The 18,442-nt window shown below is 39.9% G+C and overlaps 1 protein-coding gene across 2 annotated transcripts in view; it reads left to right on the top strand.

The window, feature by feature from the left end:
• The window catches only part of PRKCB (protein kinase C beta), a 159,974-nt gene that overhangs the window by 87,196 nt on the left and 54,336 nt on the right, over positions 1-18,442 (top strand). For both annotated transcript variants that reach the window (XM_072417576.1, XM_072417574.1), the window contains exons 4-7: positions 7,411-7,522; positions 10,531-10,659; positions 17,237-17,393; positions 17,488-17,622. In XM_072417576.1, coding sequence (XP_072273677.1) covers positions 7,411-7,522; positions 10,531-10,659; positions 17,237-17,393; positions 17,488-17,622 — 533 coding nt within the window. The remainder of the gene's footprint in view (positions 1-7,410; positions 7,523-10,530; positions 10,660-17,236; positions 17,394-17,487; positions 17,623-18,442) is intronic.

Genomic DNA, 18,442 nt, shown 5'->3' with positions numbered 1-18,442 from the left:
CCCAGAGGAGTAAAGGTTCTCATAGACACAACTTCATATTAATGCCTGTGATATTGGAATAGGATTTCCAACTATTTCATATAAGTGCAGTGATCCTCTTCCATTCACAAGTTGGAGCACCATCTTTCTCCTTTCCTCTTTTTTGAATGCTTGTAAATAGACCAGAAATACCAGAAAGGTCATCTTACACCGAGTAAATTTATATGCCCTTTGCTTCCTTGTTTCTGATATTTTGCAGGACTGTAATCCTAATTCTTTCTTATGTAATTCCCATTCAGTGACTTGGAACAAGCATGAGCATATTAGGTGTCCTAACATGCTTATTCCAGGTCAGTGGATTATGATGGAACTTGCGCCTTGCAATTCAGTCCTGGCAACTTCTCTCACAGATGCTTGAAAGGACTATATGAAATATGCAAGCAATAGGGGTATTATTTTATTAGAATCATGAATGCACATTTTGTGTCTAATAGTTATTCAAAAGGTAAAAAAAAAAAAAAAATCCCCAGGCCCTTGTCAGATTTGACCACCCAAGTGGCCCCTTCTGCAGATTAGCCCCTCATTGAACCTGCCCCTAAAGATGAGCCGTCAGCACCGAATATGCTGGCTGCCATAGGAAAATAGAAATGCTTCATGATGATCTGGTGTGTGTACACATCAATGTACTTTTACTGGGACACAATTACCAGGAATCTGCTTCTCCCCATTTCCGCTCCCTCTTTTCTCATTATCAGCCCCAGTCCGTCTTTTCCCCATGATAACTGTGCTGGTTCTTCTGCCAGCCTCATCATAGCCCCATGACAGCAAATAGTTATTGCAGCTCCGTGACCGCTCTCTCTCAATATGATGAAGGATGTTGCTGGCCTTTGTGTAGAAGGCAACATCAAGCTTTCAATGAGAGGCAGCAGCCTGACAACCCCGCTGGCAGGGAATCCTAAGATCTGTACTTCCTATTCCACTCATGATCCCCTGGAAGCAGAACCGACAGGTTGCCATCTCTCTCAGAAAGCTGGATTTTGCCTTATACACGGCATCACCTATTATCATATCAATAAATACACTAACTTATCAAAATATGGGACAAGATGACAATTCAGGGACACCGGACAGTTTGTACATTGTACAAAGTGGATGAAAGATGGGACACACTAACTGGATAAGTGGAAAAGTAGAAAGCTGAAACACCTATGAAGGTTACTGCATACCATTGGCAGGAGGAACCTGGAACACGAAATTGTTCTCCTCACCCAGTTTTTGACCAACCAGCTATTGCTTCCTATCACCCAACTGAATGAAAATTTCTGTACATAAAACAGTTCATAGGGTTCATTTTTCTAAGTTTTTATAGGCAGAGTTTCCTCACCTATGCTTTGTTATTGCTTTAACAATTTGTAGTTGTCACCACCACATTTGAAGTATTGTATTATCTGTATAACCCACCCCTGACATCCCTGTTACTTTGTGCAGCACTATGGGAGATGATGGCGTTATATAAATCACTAGTACTAGAAACCATTATCCCTGTCCTTTAATTTCTCTATGCGGGAATTCAGTTGTTCTATGTGCTCCATCCGCCAGTATCTCATTACAGTCTGTATTGCTACTTTTTTCAATACCCATTAAGCCTTTGTTGTGCATTTGAGGTGAAAAAAATGTAATTTTCTGGCCTCGGAATACAGAAGTGCAGGCTGTGTGTGTCTCCAGCACCCCCGTGATTGGATGCTTTTAACCATCCACTCATCAGTTCCTCTGTTTGCTTTGTATCAGCTTCCTTTTGAGGATGAAGCTTTTCTATTTATTGGGTAATAGGGAGCCCCAGGTAGATTTATTCCATGGTTTGGACTTTTTAATGAGTTTTGCCTTGTTATGCAGTGTTTAAAAACCAGGCATAGATGGGCAGGCTCATCAAAGAAACATTTCTCTAAAGACATGTGTAATATACCTTTGGTGACCTTTTTCTGGAAATGATAGTTGCTGCCTCGAAAGAAGCAAGCAGCCAGTGAAGTCACACGAGTTACAATTTCTAACCTGCCCATTGTTCTAAAAAGAAATACGCTGTGGCAGCCTTTATATTATAGGTAGGTTTCCACTTATTCAGGTTGTGAACAATAATTAACTTACATTAATATCCCGCGTCTTCTATTGGCCCATTAAAGTGGTCAGAGACCTCGCTGACGTGTAGTGAAGCTCAGAAGTTGTTGAGACATTTCCATGCATGTGCACCACATATTTAGGGCTTCCCAGGATGCTGCTAAGAAAGTCACAGGTGCTAGAGATGCTCTCATAGGTGCCAAAGTGGCAGGTTTGCTTGAACAGATGGAAGTTTTTGGCCTTATGGGGGTTGGAGGGGATTTTATATCTGTTGTTTTCTTCTGGATCTCAAGGGTAAGAAGCAATTAGCCTTTCAAAGCACAAATCTGAACTCTATGCTTCCTCTAACCACTCAGACTATCCAAACCCCACTAATCTTTGGCTTAAATTAAAAATCTACACTTTCTCCAATACTTACAACTAGAAAGCTTTCTCAGGGCCAAATCTTTAATACGGGTTCACTCCAGTTTAAGGGAGGCCATCCTTCCGCAATTCTCCCTTTCTACCTAGGTGCTGGGGAAGTGGGCCGTCCTTTTTAACCCTGATCTCCTCCAGATACCTGGCAGTTCATACAGACGGGTTGGAGGAGAACAGTGAAGGTAATATTAAGTGAGAGATGGAGGGAACTCCATTTTAAAATACCGCATCAGGCACACCAGGCTTTTAACTGTCCACCAAATGTTAACTGGAAAGAATAGTTGACTTCCTGTCCAAAATGCAAGGAATTAGCACCTAACCTATTTCACCTCTTGTGGTGGTGCCCGGTGATTCATAAATGCTGGATAGAAGCACTAGCGTACATGGAGAAACTTTCAGATAGACACAGACTGTGTTTCCCTATTACATGCCTCTAAAAAGATGTGAAAATATTTTGTTTGCTTATCTTATCTTTTAAAAGTGATCTTATTGGCTCAGGGCTGATCATCCTTCCACGGTAGAAGTAAAGAGCCAACTTCATAAACTTATGCTCTTTGACATATTGAATGCCTTTAGAAATAAGAATACAGCACCAAACACTCCAAACACTGACCTAAATTTGTGATAGTTAACAAATGATCAGCTGATTAAGAGCCTGGTATGACCTGGAATGATACAGTGAAACTGAGGGGCACATTCGGTCCACGGATGTGCTTTGAAATTATACAAGTACTTAAGGATAATAGATCCTAGTGCATGATTTATCAATATATTTCAGATGTTGGATTCCTAAATAGTTTTTCATGAGGATATCAGAAGGGGGGGGAAGGGAAGGTTTCAAAATTTAATCCGTAGATGTTTTTGTTTAGTGGTTGGCTCTGTACAGTACCTTGATTCCTTTTAATGTTTTGTTGTGATGTTCTGTCTACAACATGCCAAGTCTTTGGTTGGGCGACAGATACATATGTATACTCCTGTACCATTCACAATAAGAGAATGTTACTGTTTTTCTTCACTGTCACACTGATTGAACTGTGTATACTTGTCTTAAGAAACTAAATAAACATCTAACTTACTTTTTTGCACTTCTAAATTTTCAGTCATCTAGATTTTCAGTACCAAATCTTCTCTTTTCTTATGTATATGGGTGGGGGGTTCTATATCACTGCCTTTGTGACATAGATACTTACCTATTGACTATCCAGTGGCGGGGTCTTCTCAGGATACAGTAGAGGAAACTTTCTTAACAGTGAGATCAGCAAAAGGGGATCAACTGGCGACTGTCCAGAACTGCACCTCCACATCACTTGATAACTAATTCCTCGTAGGAAAAAATGGCACCAGTGTTGGACCTGGACAGTGGATTTAGGTGGGTAAAACAGGCTTCAAGGGGTTATAAATACCTGGGTAGTGATGGAATTTTGTACAAAGTGCTCCCCCAGAAGTATTTTAATTTATTATCCTGGAACACTTTCATTCCTTTGGTCCATTGACCGGTGATTAGAAATTCCTCTCTTCTCTCCAGTGCTTAGCTAGTTGGTGTTGTGTCCTATTCTCACATTGTGCCTTCATGCTGGAGGACTTAAGGACCCTATGAGGTCCCTGTAAGGACTCCATTGAGAACCCTTTGATGGACACATGTGAATAGCTTCCATGTCACAAGGAAGTGACTTGGTTACTACCAGAAGTAAAAAGACCTGGGACCTGGGCTGCCATATGACCAGAATGTTGTGTAAGTAATCATGGCTTTTAGGTAGATTTACATTTCCAATAAAAATATAGATTAAGCACAAGGAGGAAAGAAAGGTAGAATGAAGGTAAAAAGGTAACAGGTTCATTGTTTGGTTTAGATGATACCACTTAACTTCAGATTTATCCTGTCAGTGGCATTACATTATATCAGAATAATATAGATAGTACCCAAGCCTTGTGACTGGACAGAAATTTATCATTTATCCCCTTTTTGAGACCATGAAATGATTTAAATCACATATTTACTTTATACATCGCAGCTTACATCTGCTTGCCTGGAGTGTGGTCATAAAACCCACAACAGAATGTAACACCGTGATAAATCGGGAGGCTATTGCAATGTTTGCTTCACTGCACTATAAAGGCATATCTCTGGATTGATAGCCTTCGGTGTATTATGAATGATGGCTACTGCGTATCTGTACAAAATTCACCAGTTATAACCATTTATCTTGAAAAACTATAAAAACCTAATCCTCCCACCTGATTTCAACTTTAAGGTTTAGAACTTTCCCAGCTAAGCAGCCCACCAAGAGATAAGTCACATTAAAAAAGCTCTGAAACTTCTGTGTTCTCTGGTTTTCTGAATAACTTGCCCATTGATATTCCAAGCCATGGTCAGCAATCAAAATAAAATTGGTGGGGTTTAAATAGGTTTAAAAACACCATCTGAACCCTAAAACACAATGTAATCTCTACACTAACCTTTAAAGGGCAAAGTCACCAAAAAACTGAGTTTTTTGTTTTTGGTAGATGTGGGAGAGTTAACCCACCTGATATCTTATATCTCCGGGGACTGTTTTTGTAATATCTCTTCTTTTTTGGTTCTCCGGCCCTCTCACCTACTGTAAGGGGCACCCACTCTCCCTGGTGGGTTTGTGTAATGGAAAAAAAAAATCTGCACATTTGTAATAAATTAAGGATCTTGCATTTTTTTTGCTTTTTTAAGGCAGACTCTGCATTCATTGGACATTAATGTTATGCAGTTGTTAGAAACTGTCCATAAGGTCTGAGGAGTTGAGACATTCAATTAGCTCTATCACAGACATCTGTAGAGTACGGTCATGGGAATCTCGTCTCCATCAGCTCCCTTCTTACTTATTTCAGTTTCTGGGGGAACAATTTTTTACGTCTCTTCCTCATTCTACATTAAAGGACTGCCGTTACTTCATCTTCTCCTCCAAATGGAAGTGAAATTGAAATGTCTTCCAGTCAGAGCTCTTCAAAGAGCCTTATAATGAAGCCCTGGCTGCCATCGATGGAAGTGCACAGAGCTGGTTAATTGCCAATCCAAGGCACTTTGTGACGCTTCCCCTCCTGTGTAATTGAGAATCTGTTACATTAAGTGACTGTGCTCGTGCCAGGCTCCTGACAGATGGTGTCATTTTTTCTTGTCTATGCCAGATGGTTAGAGATTCGTGCAGGATGGGGAACGTGAATGTGACCTTTTTCGGTTTCTTACCTGTGCCTATTCAGCTTAATATTGAATTATATAGTATGTCCCCTTCTACAGCGCTGTACAAAGTGAGGTCATACAAGTGGCATACACAGTAGGTAAGATTCGCATGGGCTATAGTTTATAATCTATAAGGAAAAGATTAAGGACCAAGTCACAATGGCATATCTGGAGTGGCAAAAACACTTGGGTGCAGCCAACTCCTTACGTCATAGGTGTCTATCCAGCTCTTCCTAAGAAGGTGCAGCATCTTGAATGTGGCAAGGAGACATCAACAAAGTTTCGTCTTGCTGGTACCTACAGCAAGGGAGAGACTGCTGCTTTGCAATACCGACACTACAAAATTGTCATCAGCAACACAACTGCATTAAGGCAGCATAAACATGTTTGTTTTTTTTGAAGTAGCAATGAAAATTTCACAAGCAGAATGACGGTACCAACAAGTATAAAATTGGACTTTGATGACTTAAGCAAATGAAAACATACCACCCAATGGTATTTCCAACTTGTTCAAAAAAGCGACAATCTGTGGGCAAAAACTGCAAGGGGGAAATGGTAGCTGGGAAATATTATAGTCCTGAGAAAAGTCACTTTGACATGTAAATCATGATTCCAAGATTCGGTATAAGTGTTCGTTTGGCAGTGTTTTATGGTAGTTAGCATAAAATTTGGGTGAAAGGAAAGGGCAGATTATGTTCTTGACTTGCTTGAAAGAGACAACATTGACAACATAAGATTTTGTTTTGCCTTTAAAGTCCTGTTCTATTTGCAAACAAAATGTGATGTGTTTGTTCTTTTCCAATGTGACATGCTTTTTGAGTATTTTTCTTTTGAGGGTCTATATACAAAAATCTTCTGTTATATATTGATGAATAGAATATGAGGAGGACCTTTGTCAAGTAGAGTGCTCAACCCAGAAATTCTTTTAAGCCAGGTGGGAAGAAATTGTAGGTGGGTGGCAGCCCCTGTATTGTGACCAAACTGTTTAGTAACCACCCAAAAACAGCCGGGTGGGTGCTGAACAGTGCTGGGTGGTGAGCCCAGCTAAAAGGGCCTGGGGAGAACCTTGAAGTATGTATTGTATTTATATCTCTGCTGGGAAGATTCACCCTTTCCATTGGGCATTTTAAACTTTGAGTCAATTTTACTACTATCAGTTCCTATTGTCTCCACAGATCAGATCCGGTTGGGGAACTTTTACCCAATGGGGCCTATATTACAAAAAATTAGTTGGGCTCTTGTGAATAGACAGGATCAAAGAACCCAAGTGCCTCTGCACCTCTCTCTGGGCGCGGCGGCCATGCCCTCCAACTTTTTCTCCCTGCTCAGTGCTGCCCTTGATCATGAGCCCCAGAAATCCCTGTACCCCTGGCATTTCAAAACTTCCCTAACTTCTATGACCAGCTTTATAAATCACTGGATACATCCATATGATTTCTCTTCACTTCCCCTGAAGAAGCCAATACATTGAAACGTGTTGGGATTTAGGACTCCTCCGATGTAACCCCATAATTCCTGATCTTTCCCACTTGCTGTGGGTCATCTAATGACTAACTTGTGATAGGTGAACTCTATCTGGCATTTACAGGAATCAAAACTTTTCTTGACCTTTCTTCACTTTCCTACTCAATCAAAAAGAACTGTGTAGACTTTTTTTTTTCTGCAGTAGTAATGTTTTTTTTCTCTTCTCCTAGGATCCGAGAAGTAAACACAAGTTCAAAATTCATACATATTCCAGTCCAACCTTCTGTGACCACTGCGGTTCTTTATTATACGGTCTCATTCACCAAGGGATGAAATGTGAAAGTAAGTTCATGTTGTGCATGGTTTTAGTGTATCAGTTCTTAAGAGGGGATTTTTACTTCCTTTTTCTATCCTTCACATGGGAAGTAAAGGAAGTTTTTCCCAGTGGGTAACCACATCCCTCCAATCCCAAGATCTTTAAAGCATAAATAAATTTCACTTCACTTTTCTACTACAGAGGTGCCAACATCTTTATCTGGTATTGTACCAGGTTTGGGATCTTATGACAGTTCAGTCAATTAGGCCCAGTGGTGTGCTAAGAAAGTACTAGTGCTTAGTGTTTTTTTCCCACTTTAGTAAGATTTTTGGCCATCCCTTCTATAAGCAAAACATAAAATTGCCATAACCATTATTATTATTAAAGTGTATTTATATAACGCCAACATATTACACAGCGCTGTACAATAAATAGAGTTTGTAAATGGCAGACATATACAAACAGTGACTCAGGAAGTAAGAAGACCCTGCCCATAAGAGCTTACAATCTAAGAGGAGGAGGAAGTAGCACACAATAGTAGCTCATATCTCTATTCCAGCATAAAGTGTGTTGTGGTTTATTTTAATTAGAGGCCCGTGCGATGGGATGACAGTATAAGAACACAGCAAGCAGACTGGGACAGAAAAATGTCCCCCAATAACAGGATGGCCCAAGAACGAGGACCTGCCGGGCTAGCTATCCCATCCCTTTTTTTCTTTAAAGATGCTGTTTTAGAAACAATGACTATAAAATGTTAGATTTGTGTGAGGCTTTAGTAACTAAGTTTAAATTAAAGGATAGCCATATCCTTAGCCAAAATATGCTCTGAATCAAGATAACCTCTCTTGCCCTTTCCACAAGGGGTAATTGCTTGCTTCTGAGGATAGCAAAGGTGTAAGGGATAGGAGGGCTTAGCCACTCCATGTGCATTCAGTTTGTGAATCCCTGGCCACATAACTTGGCATCTCTGGTTGATAGTGGGAATTGTGTAACACAAATAATTTGCTATTTCTTTTGGCCTCTGAAGTCCTTGGTTAATGGACATAGCTTTGCCATCATTTTGAATTCTATGTTTCTATTAAAGATTATGCTATCTGTTACTCTTTAAACCAAAAGCAACTGTCTCTATTAAGCCCCAGATTGACCTTGAAAGTTTGTGACCTCCAGACTAGCTCTGCTGCAATACTTTTCAGCTGGTACTTGTGGATCCTTTGCTGTTGACCTGCGACATCTACATACATATGGGCCCTGATTTAATAAAGGCTGGAGAGGATACCTTGAATGGATTTCCTAAAAGTCATCAACTACTTTTAGGCAAATGTTTGCAATTCTAGAGCAGATCCATTTCCGGTTTGCTGGATCACCCAGCTTCACAGATGAAAGTGTATTCTCTCCAGACTTGGAGAGCTTTAATAAATCAGGGCCATAGTGTCCATTATGAGCATTTTCAATTATTCACTTCTCTCTATGTCCCCTGAGGAAGCCGTTACATGCGAAATGTGTAGGAACAAGAAGATAACCTTTATTAGGCTGTTCTATACCTACCATAATCTGTGGATATGAAGATGCTAACTGTTCTAATAGAAACTGCTGCAAGCAGTTTTTTAACCATTAGGCCAATTACAGAGGTTTTCATCTGAGATTCACCCAACTTTTTCTCAGAATTTTTTTTTTTACATTGGATTTATTTAGAAAATGTATGTTTCAGCTGTAACTCGTACCGGGTGATAATGCTTTTGCTTAAAATACAGACATTTTTCTACTTTAGTGTATCTCTATCACAAAAATCCCTTCCTTTTGAACTTCCTTATGTGCTTATTATTTTCAGTATATGAATGTTAAGGGATGTGGTTTAGGATTTCTCAAAAAAATCCTTTTATATATTTTATTATACTTAAAACACATACTTGCAAGCTGACTCTGGGTTTAGCATTACAATGCTCTTGGTTTAAGGTTAAATTAGTCATTACTAGGTAGAGGTGGATGACCCCAATCACATATCTGTGGTGAACTTCAGCTAAACTGGTAAACCACACGTGCTTTGCAAGAAAAGCTGCAGCACTGGTAAAAGTCAGATTTTGTTTTTACTTTTTTAGTTTTAGTTTTTACTTTCAGTTGAATTTAAGGTCACGTGTACCTTATTCCTTTGCACAACAAATGCACCAATGGTGGGCCTGCTTATGAGAATTTCATGTTTTAATCCTTACAAGAGTATACCTTTAATTTTGTTTCCAAAGTAGGCTAGGGATCAAGGCACTCAGCTGCTCAGCCTAATAATGAAATCTATCGGTATGAGAACTCTTGACTCCTCAAATGGTTTTTGGTTTGCTGAACAAAAAGCAAAATTCCTCCCTCTTCTGTGAAAGATTCACAGACGTCTGTATATGCAGATGTGAATTTCAGGCGCGTGGCATGAATGTAAAATATGTTTAGCGTGACCTTGGCGAGTAGCGCCTTCCAAAAAAGCTAGCTTACAGAGACATCTAGTGGAAGTTACTAGAGATGTAGCTTTAACTGTATCATCATCATAATAATAAATGACAGCCTAAATAGAACCTATCAAATCTGGAATATAGGAAGCTGACATTGCTGCCGTGGGTTTGCTGCTGCAAGATTCAGGGCTGTCATCACTAACATCTCATCTAAAAGTCATTTTCAATATTATATGAATATAATTAAGCAATTGTCTGGTTACTTTGCAATAAAGATCCCTGCTCAGATGTTTCCTGCATATAGTAATATTCCCAGCTAATTGCTATTCTGTTAGGGTTTTCATCTATGGCGGATAGAAGGCACTTAGAAAGTTTTGGAACAACATGCTGCATGACCTTAGCTCTTTTCTGCACATACCCTAGTGGTGATCAATAGATACATTTTGGTCCGCAGATCCTCTTGCAATGGAAAAAAAGTAATTAAAAAATATATTTATAACATGAAATATCTATCAGCTCTTCAAAGGTTTTTTTTTTTGTGTTTTTTTGTTTTTTTTTAGGAAATATTTTTTTTAATGTATCCTTTGTTTTCTTTTCTGCAGCATGTATGATGAATGTACACAAACGCTGTGTAATGAACGTGCCAAGCCTCTGCGGAACAGACCACACCGAACGCCGGGGCCGGATACACATCAAAGCTGACATTAGCCAGGATGTGCTGACTGTTGTGGGTAAGTTGCTGTGTGTATGGTCTTGTGTATTGTTAGGCTTTTTAGCAGTATTTGGTACAATAGAAATAGACTCAGACACAAAGTTACGTATGAAAATAAAACATTTATAATAGCTATTGGCTTTCTGTTATTCTTTGCAAAGCAAGACCAGCCTTCTACTGGCCCATTATTAAAGATGTGTTGTAGTGTCTGCAATGCCCATGGAGTTCTCCCTGTAGAATTGCTTTGGGATCAGAGGAGAGCTGACCATAAGACTTTGGGCTTCTGGCAGTGGGAATAATCCAAGCTATGTGTACTTAGCCAAGCTATACTAATATACTAAAACTAGCTAAACTAAAAAAACATATATATGCATACATCTGCCTATGCTGTTTGTACCACTGAACACTGGGAACATCCAGCCAAATTCCACGAAACCTGCAGGAGTGACAATCTCATTAATCCTCCACATAATTTATTAACTTCTCCCTATGACTTCCATATCACCATTGCCCCCTGATCTCGTGCACAGCTGGTGCTGACCAGCAAGTGCTCCTGGGACCAGGGAGATCAACAGTTTGGAAGTGCTAGTTTCTCAGCAGATTTTGAGGGATGATTCCTTTAAGTAATGATCAGCAGTATAGGCAGAAGGAAAAGTATGTACAAATTTCCTTTCACAAGTATAGTTTGGCTGAGTATGGTTAAAGTTGGGCAATGGTTTAATTTCACTTCTACAACACTGTAACCCAAATGGTTTTGACACTCTTGGGTCTTTTTACTTAAAGTGAAATAATCACATGTACTTCACTTCTGCAATACATGCACATTTCACATGTTTTATTCCTTTAAAGACACTTCAAATATAGTGGATTGAGTGGTGTCAGCCCTGCCTAATCTATTACACGAGTGAAGAAAACACATGACTGAGGTCCACAAGTGTCTTTGCACATTTGACCAAATATTCTTTTACCTAGCAGACCCTACATAGTAATAACCTACAAACCTATAATAGTCTAGGATGGTGAGGGCAAAACGGCTGGACCATTCTCTTAAAGATAAACTATACTCAAAAACTAGTCTTTCAATTATTAATCTATTCTTACTTACTTGCACTAAAATGTCAGTCCTCCCTGATGGCACTGGCTGGGTCAGCTTGTATTCATGAAAAATATAACAATTTATGAAGAGTTTAGATGTGGCCAGCTTGTGACTACTAGTTTACATTTTCTTCCTCTCCTGACCTTCTTCTCCCCCTCCCTTACTAGCTGGAGCCCTCTGCACGGAGAGCTTACAAGCTGAAAAGAAGCAGGAAGCAGCTGCAGACGGGGCAGTCAGACATGAGTGACATAAGAGTCCCAGGAGAGGAAAGAAAAAAATCTGCATAATTAGGGCAGTGGGAGTGGATTAGAAACACTTCCACCAAAGTTTGCATTTCCCAGATTGCAGTTCACCGCCTAGGGGATGGAGAGACCTGGGAGTGTGGCCAGAACTCGTTTTTATTGTTTAAAGGTCAAAGCAAGCTTAAGAAAAAAAAAAAGTTTTCAGACGATTATAACTTAAGTTTATGTTATCCATAAGCAAAAGTTGATTTGTGAGTAAAGGTACACTTTAAATAAATACTTCCTAATAGAAAATATGTGCATTTATTGTATTTATTCATTGTATGAGTGGCAGAGTAGCTCTGTAACTAGCACTCCAGTCTTGCCACATTAGGGTTCCCTGGTTCAAATCTTGGTCAGAACACAATTTTTATGAAGTTTGCACGCTTTGCCTATGTTTGTGTTAGTTACTTCGGGGGACTCCATTTTTCAAAAATCTTAGTAGGCCAATTGGCTTCCTCCAAAAACTGGTGGTAGGAAAATAGTTTGTTAGCTCCTCTGAATTAATATCAGTGACTTGGCTGTGGATTTTGCTGTTCTGCTATATAAATACATGTAATATAAAAATGGCTTGGGGCCACTTTCTTTAATGTGATGTCAGCAGCCCCAGCAGACACAGAGCTGACACTCTTCATACTATATATTATTATATTATATATTATCTATAATATACTTTGCTCCTCCCCAGCAGGTACATAAAGGGTTTTAGGGGGAGGGCAGCTGAGCTGGGCAAACAAGGGTATTAATTAAAATCTCCAATAGAGGAACAAGGCTATAAAGTGAACTGTGGAAAGGAGACCTGGCACATAAAATATGGAAAGAAAAGCAGAATATACCTAACTTTCTGTTATTTTACTTGCATTTGATAGGGTATCTTTAAAGTGGAATTAAACTTCAAAAAGAGAAAATTGCGAGCACACAGGTTCCCTATTGCAGAAGGGACATGCTATATCTCTAGTGTAATAGAACCAACTTACCTGCCTTTTGCAAAATGTTCAATTCAGGCATACCTGGGTTCATGGACTGAAAGAACCTCTATGCACATGTGTTAAATCATTTCAGCCAGGCCAATTGTGATGGCTGAAGAACCTAAATCTGCAAAAGGCCCAGGTTAAGATGAAATGTGTTTCGGTTCATACGGAAATATTGCTTCCCGTTGCTGAAATAATGTCTAAAAAAACGTAATCATACTGACAAGCCCCCATAATTTTTTATGCTTTTAATTAAGCAGCCCTTTGTCACCTTATAGGGCTTCCATGTTGGCATTTGAAGTTTGCTTTATAGCCTCAAAAAACAACTTCAATGACAACTTCACTGCACTCATTGTCACCAAGCAATATTATTTCTCTGCTGTCATATCCTCTCAAGCGTCCAACCCACGCAGCCCCTTCAACAACAATTGACTCCCTCCTAAACCCCACACCTGCTCCCCCTACAACATCCTTCTCTGCCCAAAACATTGCCACCTACTTCAGAGATAAAATTGACAAAATCAGACATCATGTCCCTGCTCACAGGGCCACTCCAACCATACCCACCCAGTCCACCTGTAAATCATCATTGGCCCCCCTCTGCCCAGTTATTGTGGATGAAGTCTCCTCTCTTCTCTCATTATCTCCATCTACTACATGTCCGCTTGACCCAATTCCCTCTGATCTACTCCGTGCCCATTCCTCCACCCTGGCCCCCGCCCTAACCGAACTATTCAACCTCTCCCTTTCTACTGGTATCTACCTCTCCGCTTTCAAACCTGCCATAATTCTCCCTATCCTAAAGAAACCCTCACTAGACCCCTCCCTACCTTCCAGTTACCGTCCTATCTCCCTTCTCCCATATGTTTACAAACTTCTAGAACACCTTGTCTACAAAGACTCACCGATTACTGAGCACCAACTCTCTCCTTGACCCTCTCCTGTCTGGCTTTCAAGCTGCCCACTCCACTGAAACAGCCCTTACTAAAGTGGCCAATGACCTCATCAGAGCTAAGTCTCCTCTGCTTTGACACTGTTGATCACCCTCTTCTAATACAAATCATGCGCTCCATTGGTATCAGTGACACTGCTCTCTCTTGGTTTGCTTCCTATCTGTCTGACCGCTCCTTTCAAGTTTCTTTCAGTGGTAACTCCTCCTCACCCACTCTCCTCCCTGTTGGTTTTCCCCAAGGGTCAGTCCTTGGACCGGTCCTCTTTTCTCTGTACACCTCCTCTCTCGGTAGTCTCATATCCTCCTTTGGCTTACAGTACCATCTGTATGCTGATGACACTCAAATTTATCTGTTTACCCCTGACTTGACTCCCTCAGTCCTAGATAAGGTCTCATGCTACCTGTCGTCATCTCATCTCATCATGGATGTCTGACCGATTCCTGAAACTCAACCTGGATAAAACAGAACTCATCATCATCCCCCCCTCAAATTCCAAATCTCCCCCTGACATATATCTAACTGTTAACAACACTGTTATTTATCCCTCCCCTTGGGAACGTTGTCTTGGCATCACCCTCGATTCTGCCCTCTCATTTCCCCCCCATATTCAGAACATTTCCAGGTCCTGTCACTTTCATCTACGCAACATCTCCAAAATCCGCCCCTACCTGTCCCCAGAGACCACCAAACTCCTTGTACACGCTTTTATCATCTCACGTCTGGACTACTGTAACCTCCTCCTCTCTGGTATTCCACTAAACCGACTCTCTCCTCTACAATCTATTATGAATGCTGCAGCCAGACTCATCCATCCTTCCCTCCGCTCCTCTTCTGCTGCATCTCTTTGTAGTTCTCTTCATTGGCTTCCATTTCACCTTAGAATCAAATTTATGCTCCTGTGCTTTGCCTTCAAATCCCCCCCACAGCTTTTGTCCCACCTACATTTCTGACCTGGTAGAAAAATACTCCCCTAGCCGCTCTCCCCGCTCCTCCAATGACCTACTAATGACTTCCTCACTCATAACCTCATCACACGCACGGATACAAGACTTTTCTAGAGCTGCCCCAACTCTCTGGAATGGTCTTCCTCGTTCTATTTGGCTTTCTGCACATTTAAAAGAGCACTCAACCCCATTTTAAACATGCCTACCTGTCTTTTGTTTCTTAAATCTCTCACTACTCACACACCAATCCATATGCCCTCCTCTTATTGTGTGCTACTTCCCCCACCTCTTAGATTGTAAGCTCTTCAGGGCAGGGTCCTCTCCTCCCTCCTGTGTCACTGTCTGCATCTGTCATTTGCATCCCCTATTTAATGTTCAATGCAGCATAATATGTTGGCGCTATAAAAATCATGTTTAAAAATATTAACATAAAATACAATAGTGTGATTTTAAAAGATGCTGTAGCTTTATTTGGCCACGAGATGTCAGCAGATGTTTAGGTATTGTGAAGGTATTTCAGTAAGATGTGTAATGGTACAAAGGCAAGAAATACAAATCCGTGCCTGCAGGTCCTCCCAGGCCTCAGAGTGCTGCACAGGTGGCAAGTTCATTTTTAGAAATGTTTGCAGACCAACAAATGTAGTGCCAAGCAAAGTGAATTCAATATAGCGAGATTCACGGTGAATCTGTTATAAAGTCAAACACTTGCCAATTGTACACAATGAATGCTCAAATGTGATCATTTCTGTCATATAGATATGTAATGTTGATAATGTTGGGGAGATCTGGTTTATCTTTTGAGCGATGGCAGCAAACAATTTTTGAATAGACAGATGATTGGAAATTTGTGTTATAAATGCAACAAATTCCAATAATGACATCAATCGTTTACCACTTTATCAATATGATCTTTTGTAAAATTATTTATTTCAAATTAAAAATAAAGGTAATTAAAATAAATTTCAATTAAACCATTACAGAGAGATAACAGGAAATTGAATATTTCCAAAAAGGGAATTGCTGTGTTTCCCAGGCACTCCAATTGGATTTCTTTTGTATTTCCTGATTCATGATAAATGCATATTAGCTGTTTACGCATTGCAGAGAAGGTTTATTTAGCTGCTGTGCTTTCTTGTTCTGACACTGTGTTTCATAATTCTCTTTTTTTAAAATCCTCTGGGACAGGAAATGGGAGCAAATCTTCCCAATACCACCGTATCACCAGTTATACCTTGACATAGGGTTCCATCCCTTCTCTGGTTTGTTTTAATGTATAAAAAATGAGCTAAAAATTAATAAAAATAATTATTAATATTAGTAATTTTATCCTTTCTCTGGTTTGTTTTAAAGTATAAAAAAAATGAGCTAATTAAATTCATTTGAATTTAGCTTTAAAATGTAACTTCTGCAAATAAAAAAAAAACCTTCATCTGGTTTCCCTTAAAAACCCCTGCAACCCTTGCCGCCACTCCCACTGCAAGCCTGATTTCAGATTGCTTGTGGCTGATTTCTATGATTACACTAGCTGATTTTCAATTATACAAAATTATTGTTTATATTACCTGTTTATATTTACCTAATTATACAAAATTATACAATATTTATTATTCAATTAAACATCAGAGTATTTCTATGCACTAATTTAGTCATGTTTTCGGAATATTACATGACAGTAATTCTGCTGTTGAAGTGTTTCTAGCTGTAGAATGGCCATTAAGGCACAATAAGACTTTTTGGGTTTCGGTGTGCAAGTATTTACTGCATGTTTGCACATTATAGCAGTCTTATCTTGTAAAGTGCCCCCTTTCAGCAATGCAATGGTCGTAATTTCCCTTTACCGCCATATCAATGTCGGCAAATCCATCTCCTCCTCATTTACTTCTGTAATTAGGAGTCTTCAGCTGCTAATTGGCTGGACTTGACGGCTTTGATTGGCTGGGCCACAATGATATAACATGTGCATGTGGACAGGAGTTTGTTCATCCTGGCACCCAGCACTTACTCTGCGCACCTAAAAGATGCCAGGGTTGCTGGATCACCCAGGTTCACCCATGATAGTCTTCTTAAGTCTTAGATAGCTATGATAAATCAGGCCCATAGTCAGTCTCCTTCCTCATAACTAATCTATCCTAATGTCGGTTTTTAAGTTTTCAGGTTTCATTCTGCTTCAAAATGTGATCCTAAACAACAGCCGATCTCCTAAAAGCTAAAGCCACGAATCAGAAACCAGACTTCAATGATCATTCTGAAATTCAAGAATAGCTGATCTCATGTGTTTCTTGTTGTTGCCTTTATATTATGTGTTTTGCCTGCTTGACCAACAAACTGAAATCTCCCTAAACACTCTTTAGTTGGAGAAGCCAAGAATCTGGTTCCCATGGACCCAAATGGACTCTCTGACCCGTATGTGAAACTGAAGCTAATCCCGGACCCCAAAAGTGAGAGCAAGCAGAAGACCAAAACCATCAAATGTTCCCTTAACCCCACCTTTAACGAGACTTTTAAATTGTGAGTGAAGTTGGTTTTTGTGTTGTTGCTACTGTTTGGGTCCATGGCCTACTCGCAGTGTGTGACCTGTTCAGTGTCTTCTCTTCCCTGCCAGCAACTTAAAGGAGTCGGACAAAGATCGCAGGTTGTCGGTGGAAATATGGGACTGGGACCTTACTAGCAGAAATGACTTCATGGGGTCATTATCGTTTGGGATCTCCGAGCTGCTGAAGGCCGGAGTGGATGGGTGGTAAGTAGGACAATATATCACCATGTAATACAAAACATAAAGTAACATTGCTGGGTAAATGAAATTCTCTTCTAATGGCTGTACAAACCTGAGCAAGGTCTGCAATAAACCATTAGAGCAGTAACCATGAAAATGTGGCTACTGCTGTTTATTACAATGATAATTTAGGTCCAAAGCCATCCATACACACACTAAGTTAAATACAATCTGTGGTTTTATTGGTGTATTGAAGAATTTTATGACTAATATGTGATAAGGGACTTGTGTGGCACGACTTGCGTGAGGTTAAATGGCTTCCCCATAAAACTGACCTTAGATGACATATGACTATTGTAGGGATATTAGATTGTGAGCTCCTTTGAGGGACAGTTAGTGACACGACTATGGACTGTGTACAGCGCTGCGTAATATGATGGCGCTATATAAATACTGTGTAATGATAATAATATTAGAAGATGTGTAAGTTGGGGGGGGGGGGCTTGAAAACATGATATTTATATAATTTGGGCTACTCAAATTTGATTTATATACAATATTGTGTAAGTGTAAGGCTATAGACAGACGTCATATTTTCTGTCGCTGGAAACAGTCTTTTGTGACCATGTGCAGTGACGGTAGAATGAACAAGCACTGTACATATAGCACTGTTCTGTTCTAAGGAAGGGGAGGATAAGCATAAGGCACCCTGCTGTGTCTTTATGAAATGACAGTAGTCATCCAGGCGATTAGCATTTTCAGCACTAAAGTGGCCGCCTCTGTGTTTTTCTTATTAGTAGATTCCTTTTTTAGTTTCTAATCCAGTCTAGTTTTGAACCAAAAA

This window comes from Pyxicephalus adspersus, chromosome 7 (genome assembly GCF_032062135.1).
Source record: "Pyxicephalus adspersus chromosome 7, UCB_Pads_2.0, whole genome shotgun sequence".
NCBI classification, from domain to species: Eukaryota; Metazoa; Chordata; class Amphibia; order Anura; family Pyxicephalidae; genus Pyxicephalus; species Pyxicephalus adspersus.
The sequence above is the reverse complement of the archived record's forward strand: the minus strand, read 5'-3'. Positions and strand labels throughout refer to the sequence as shown.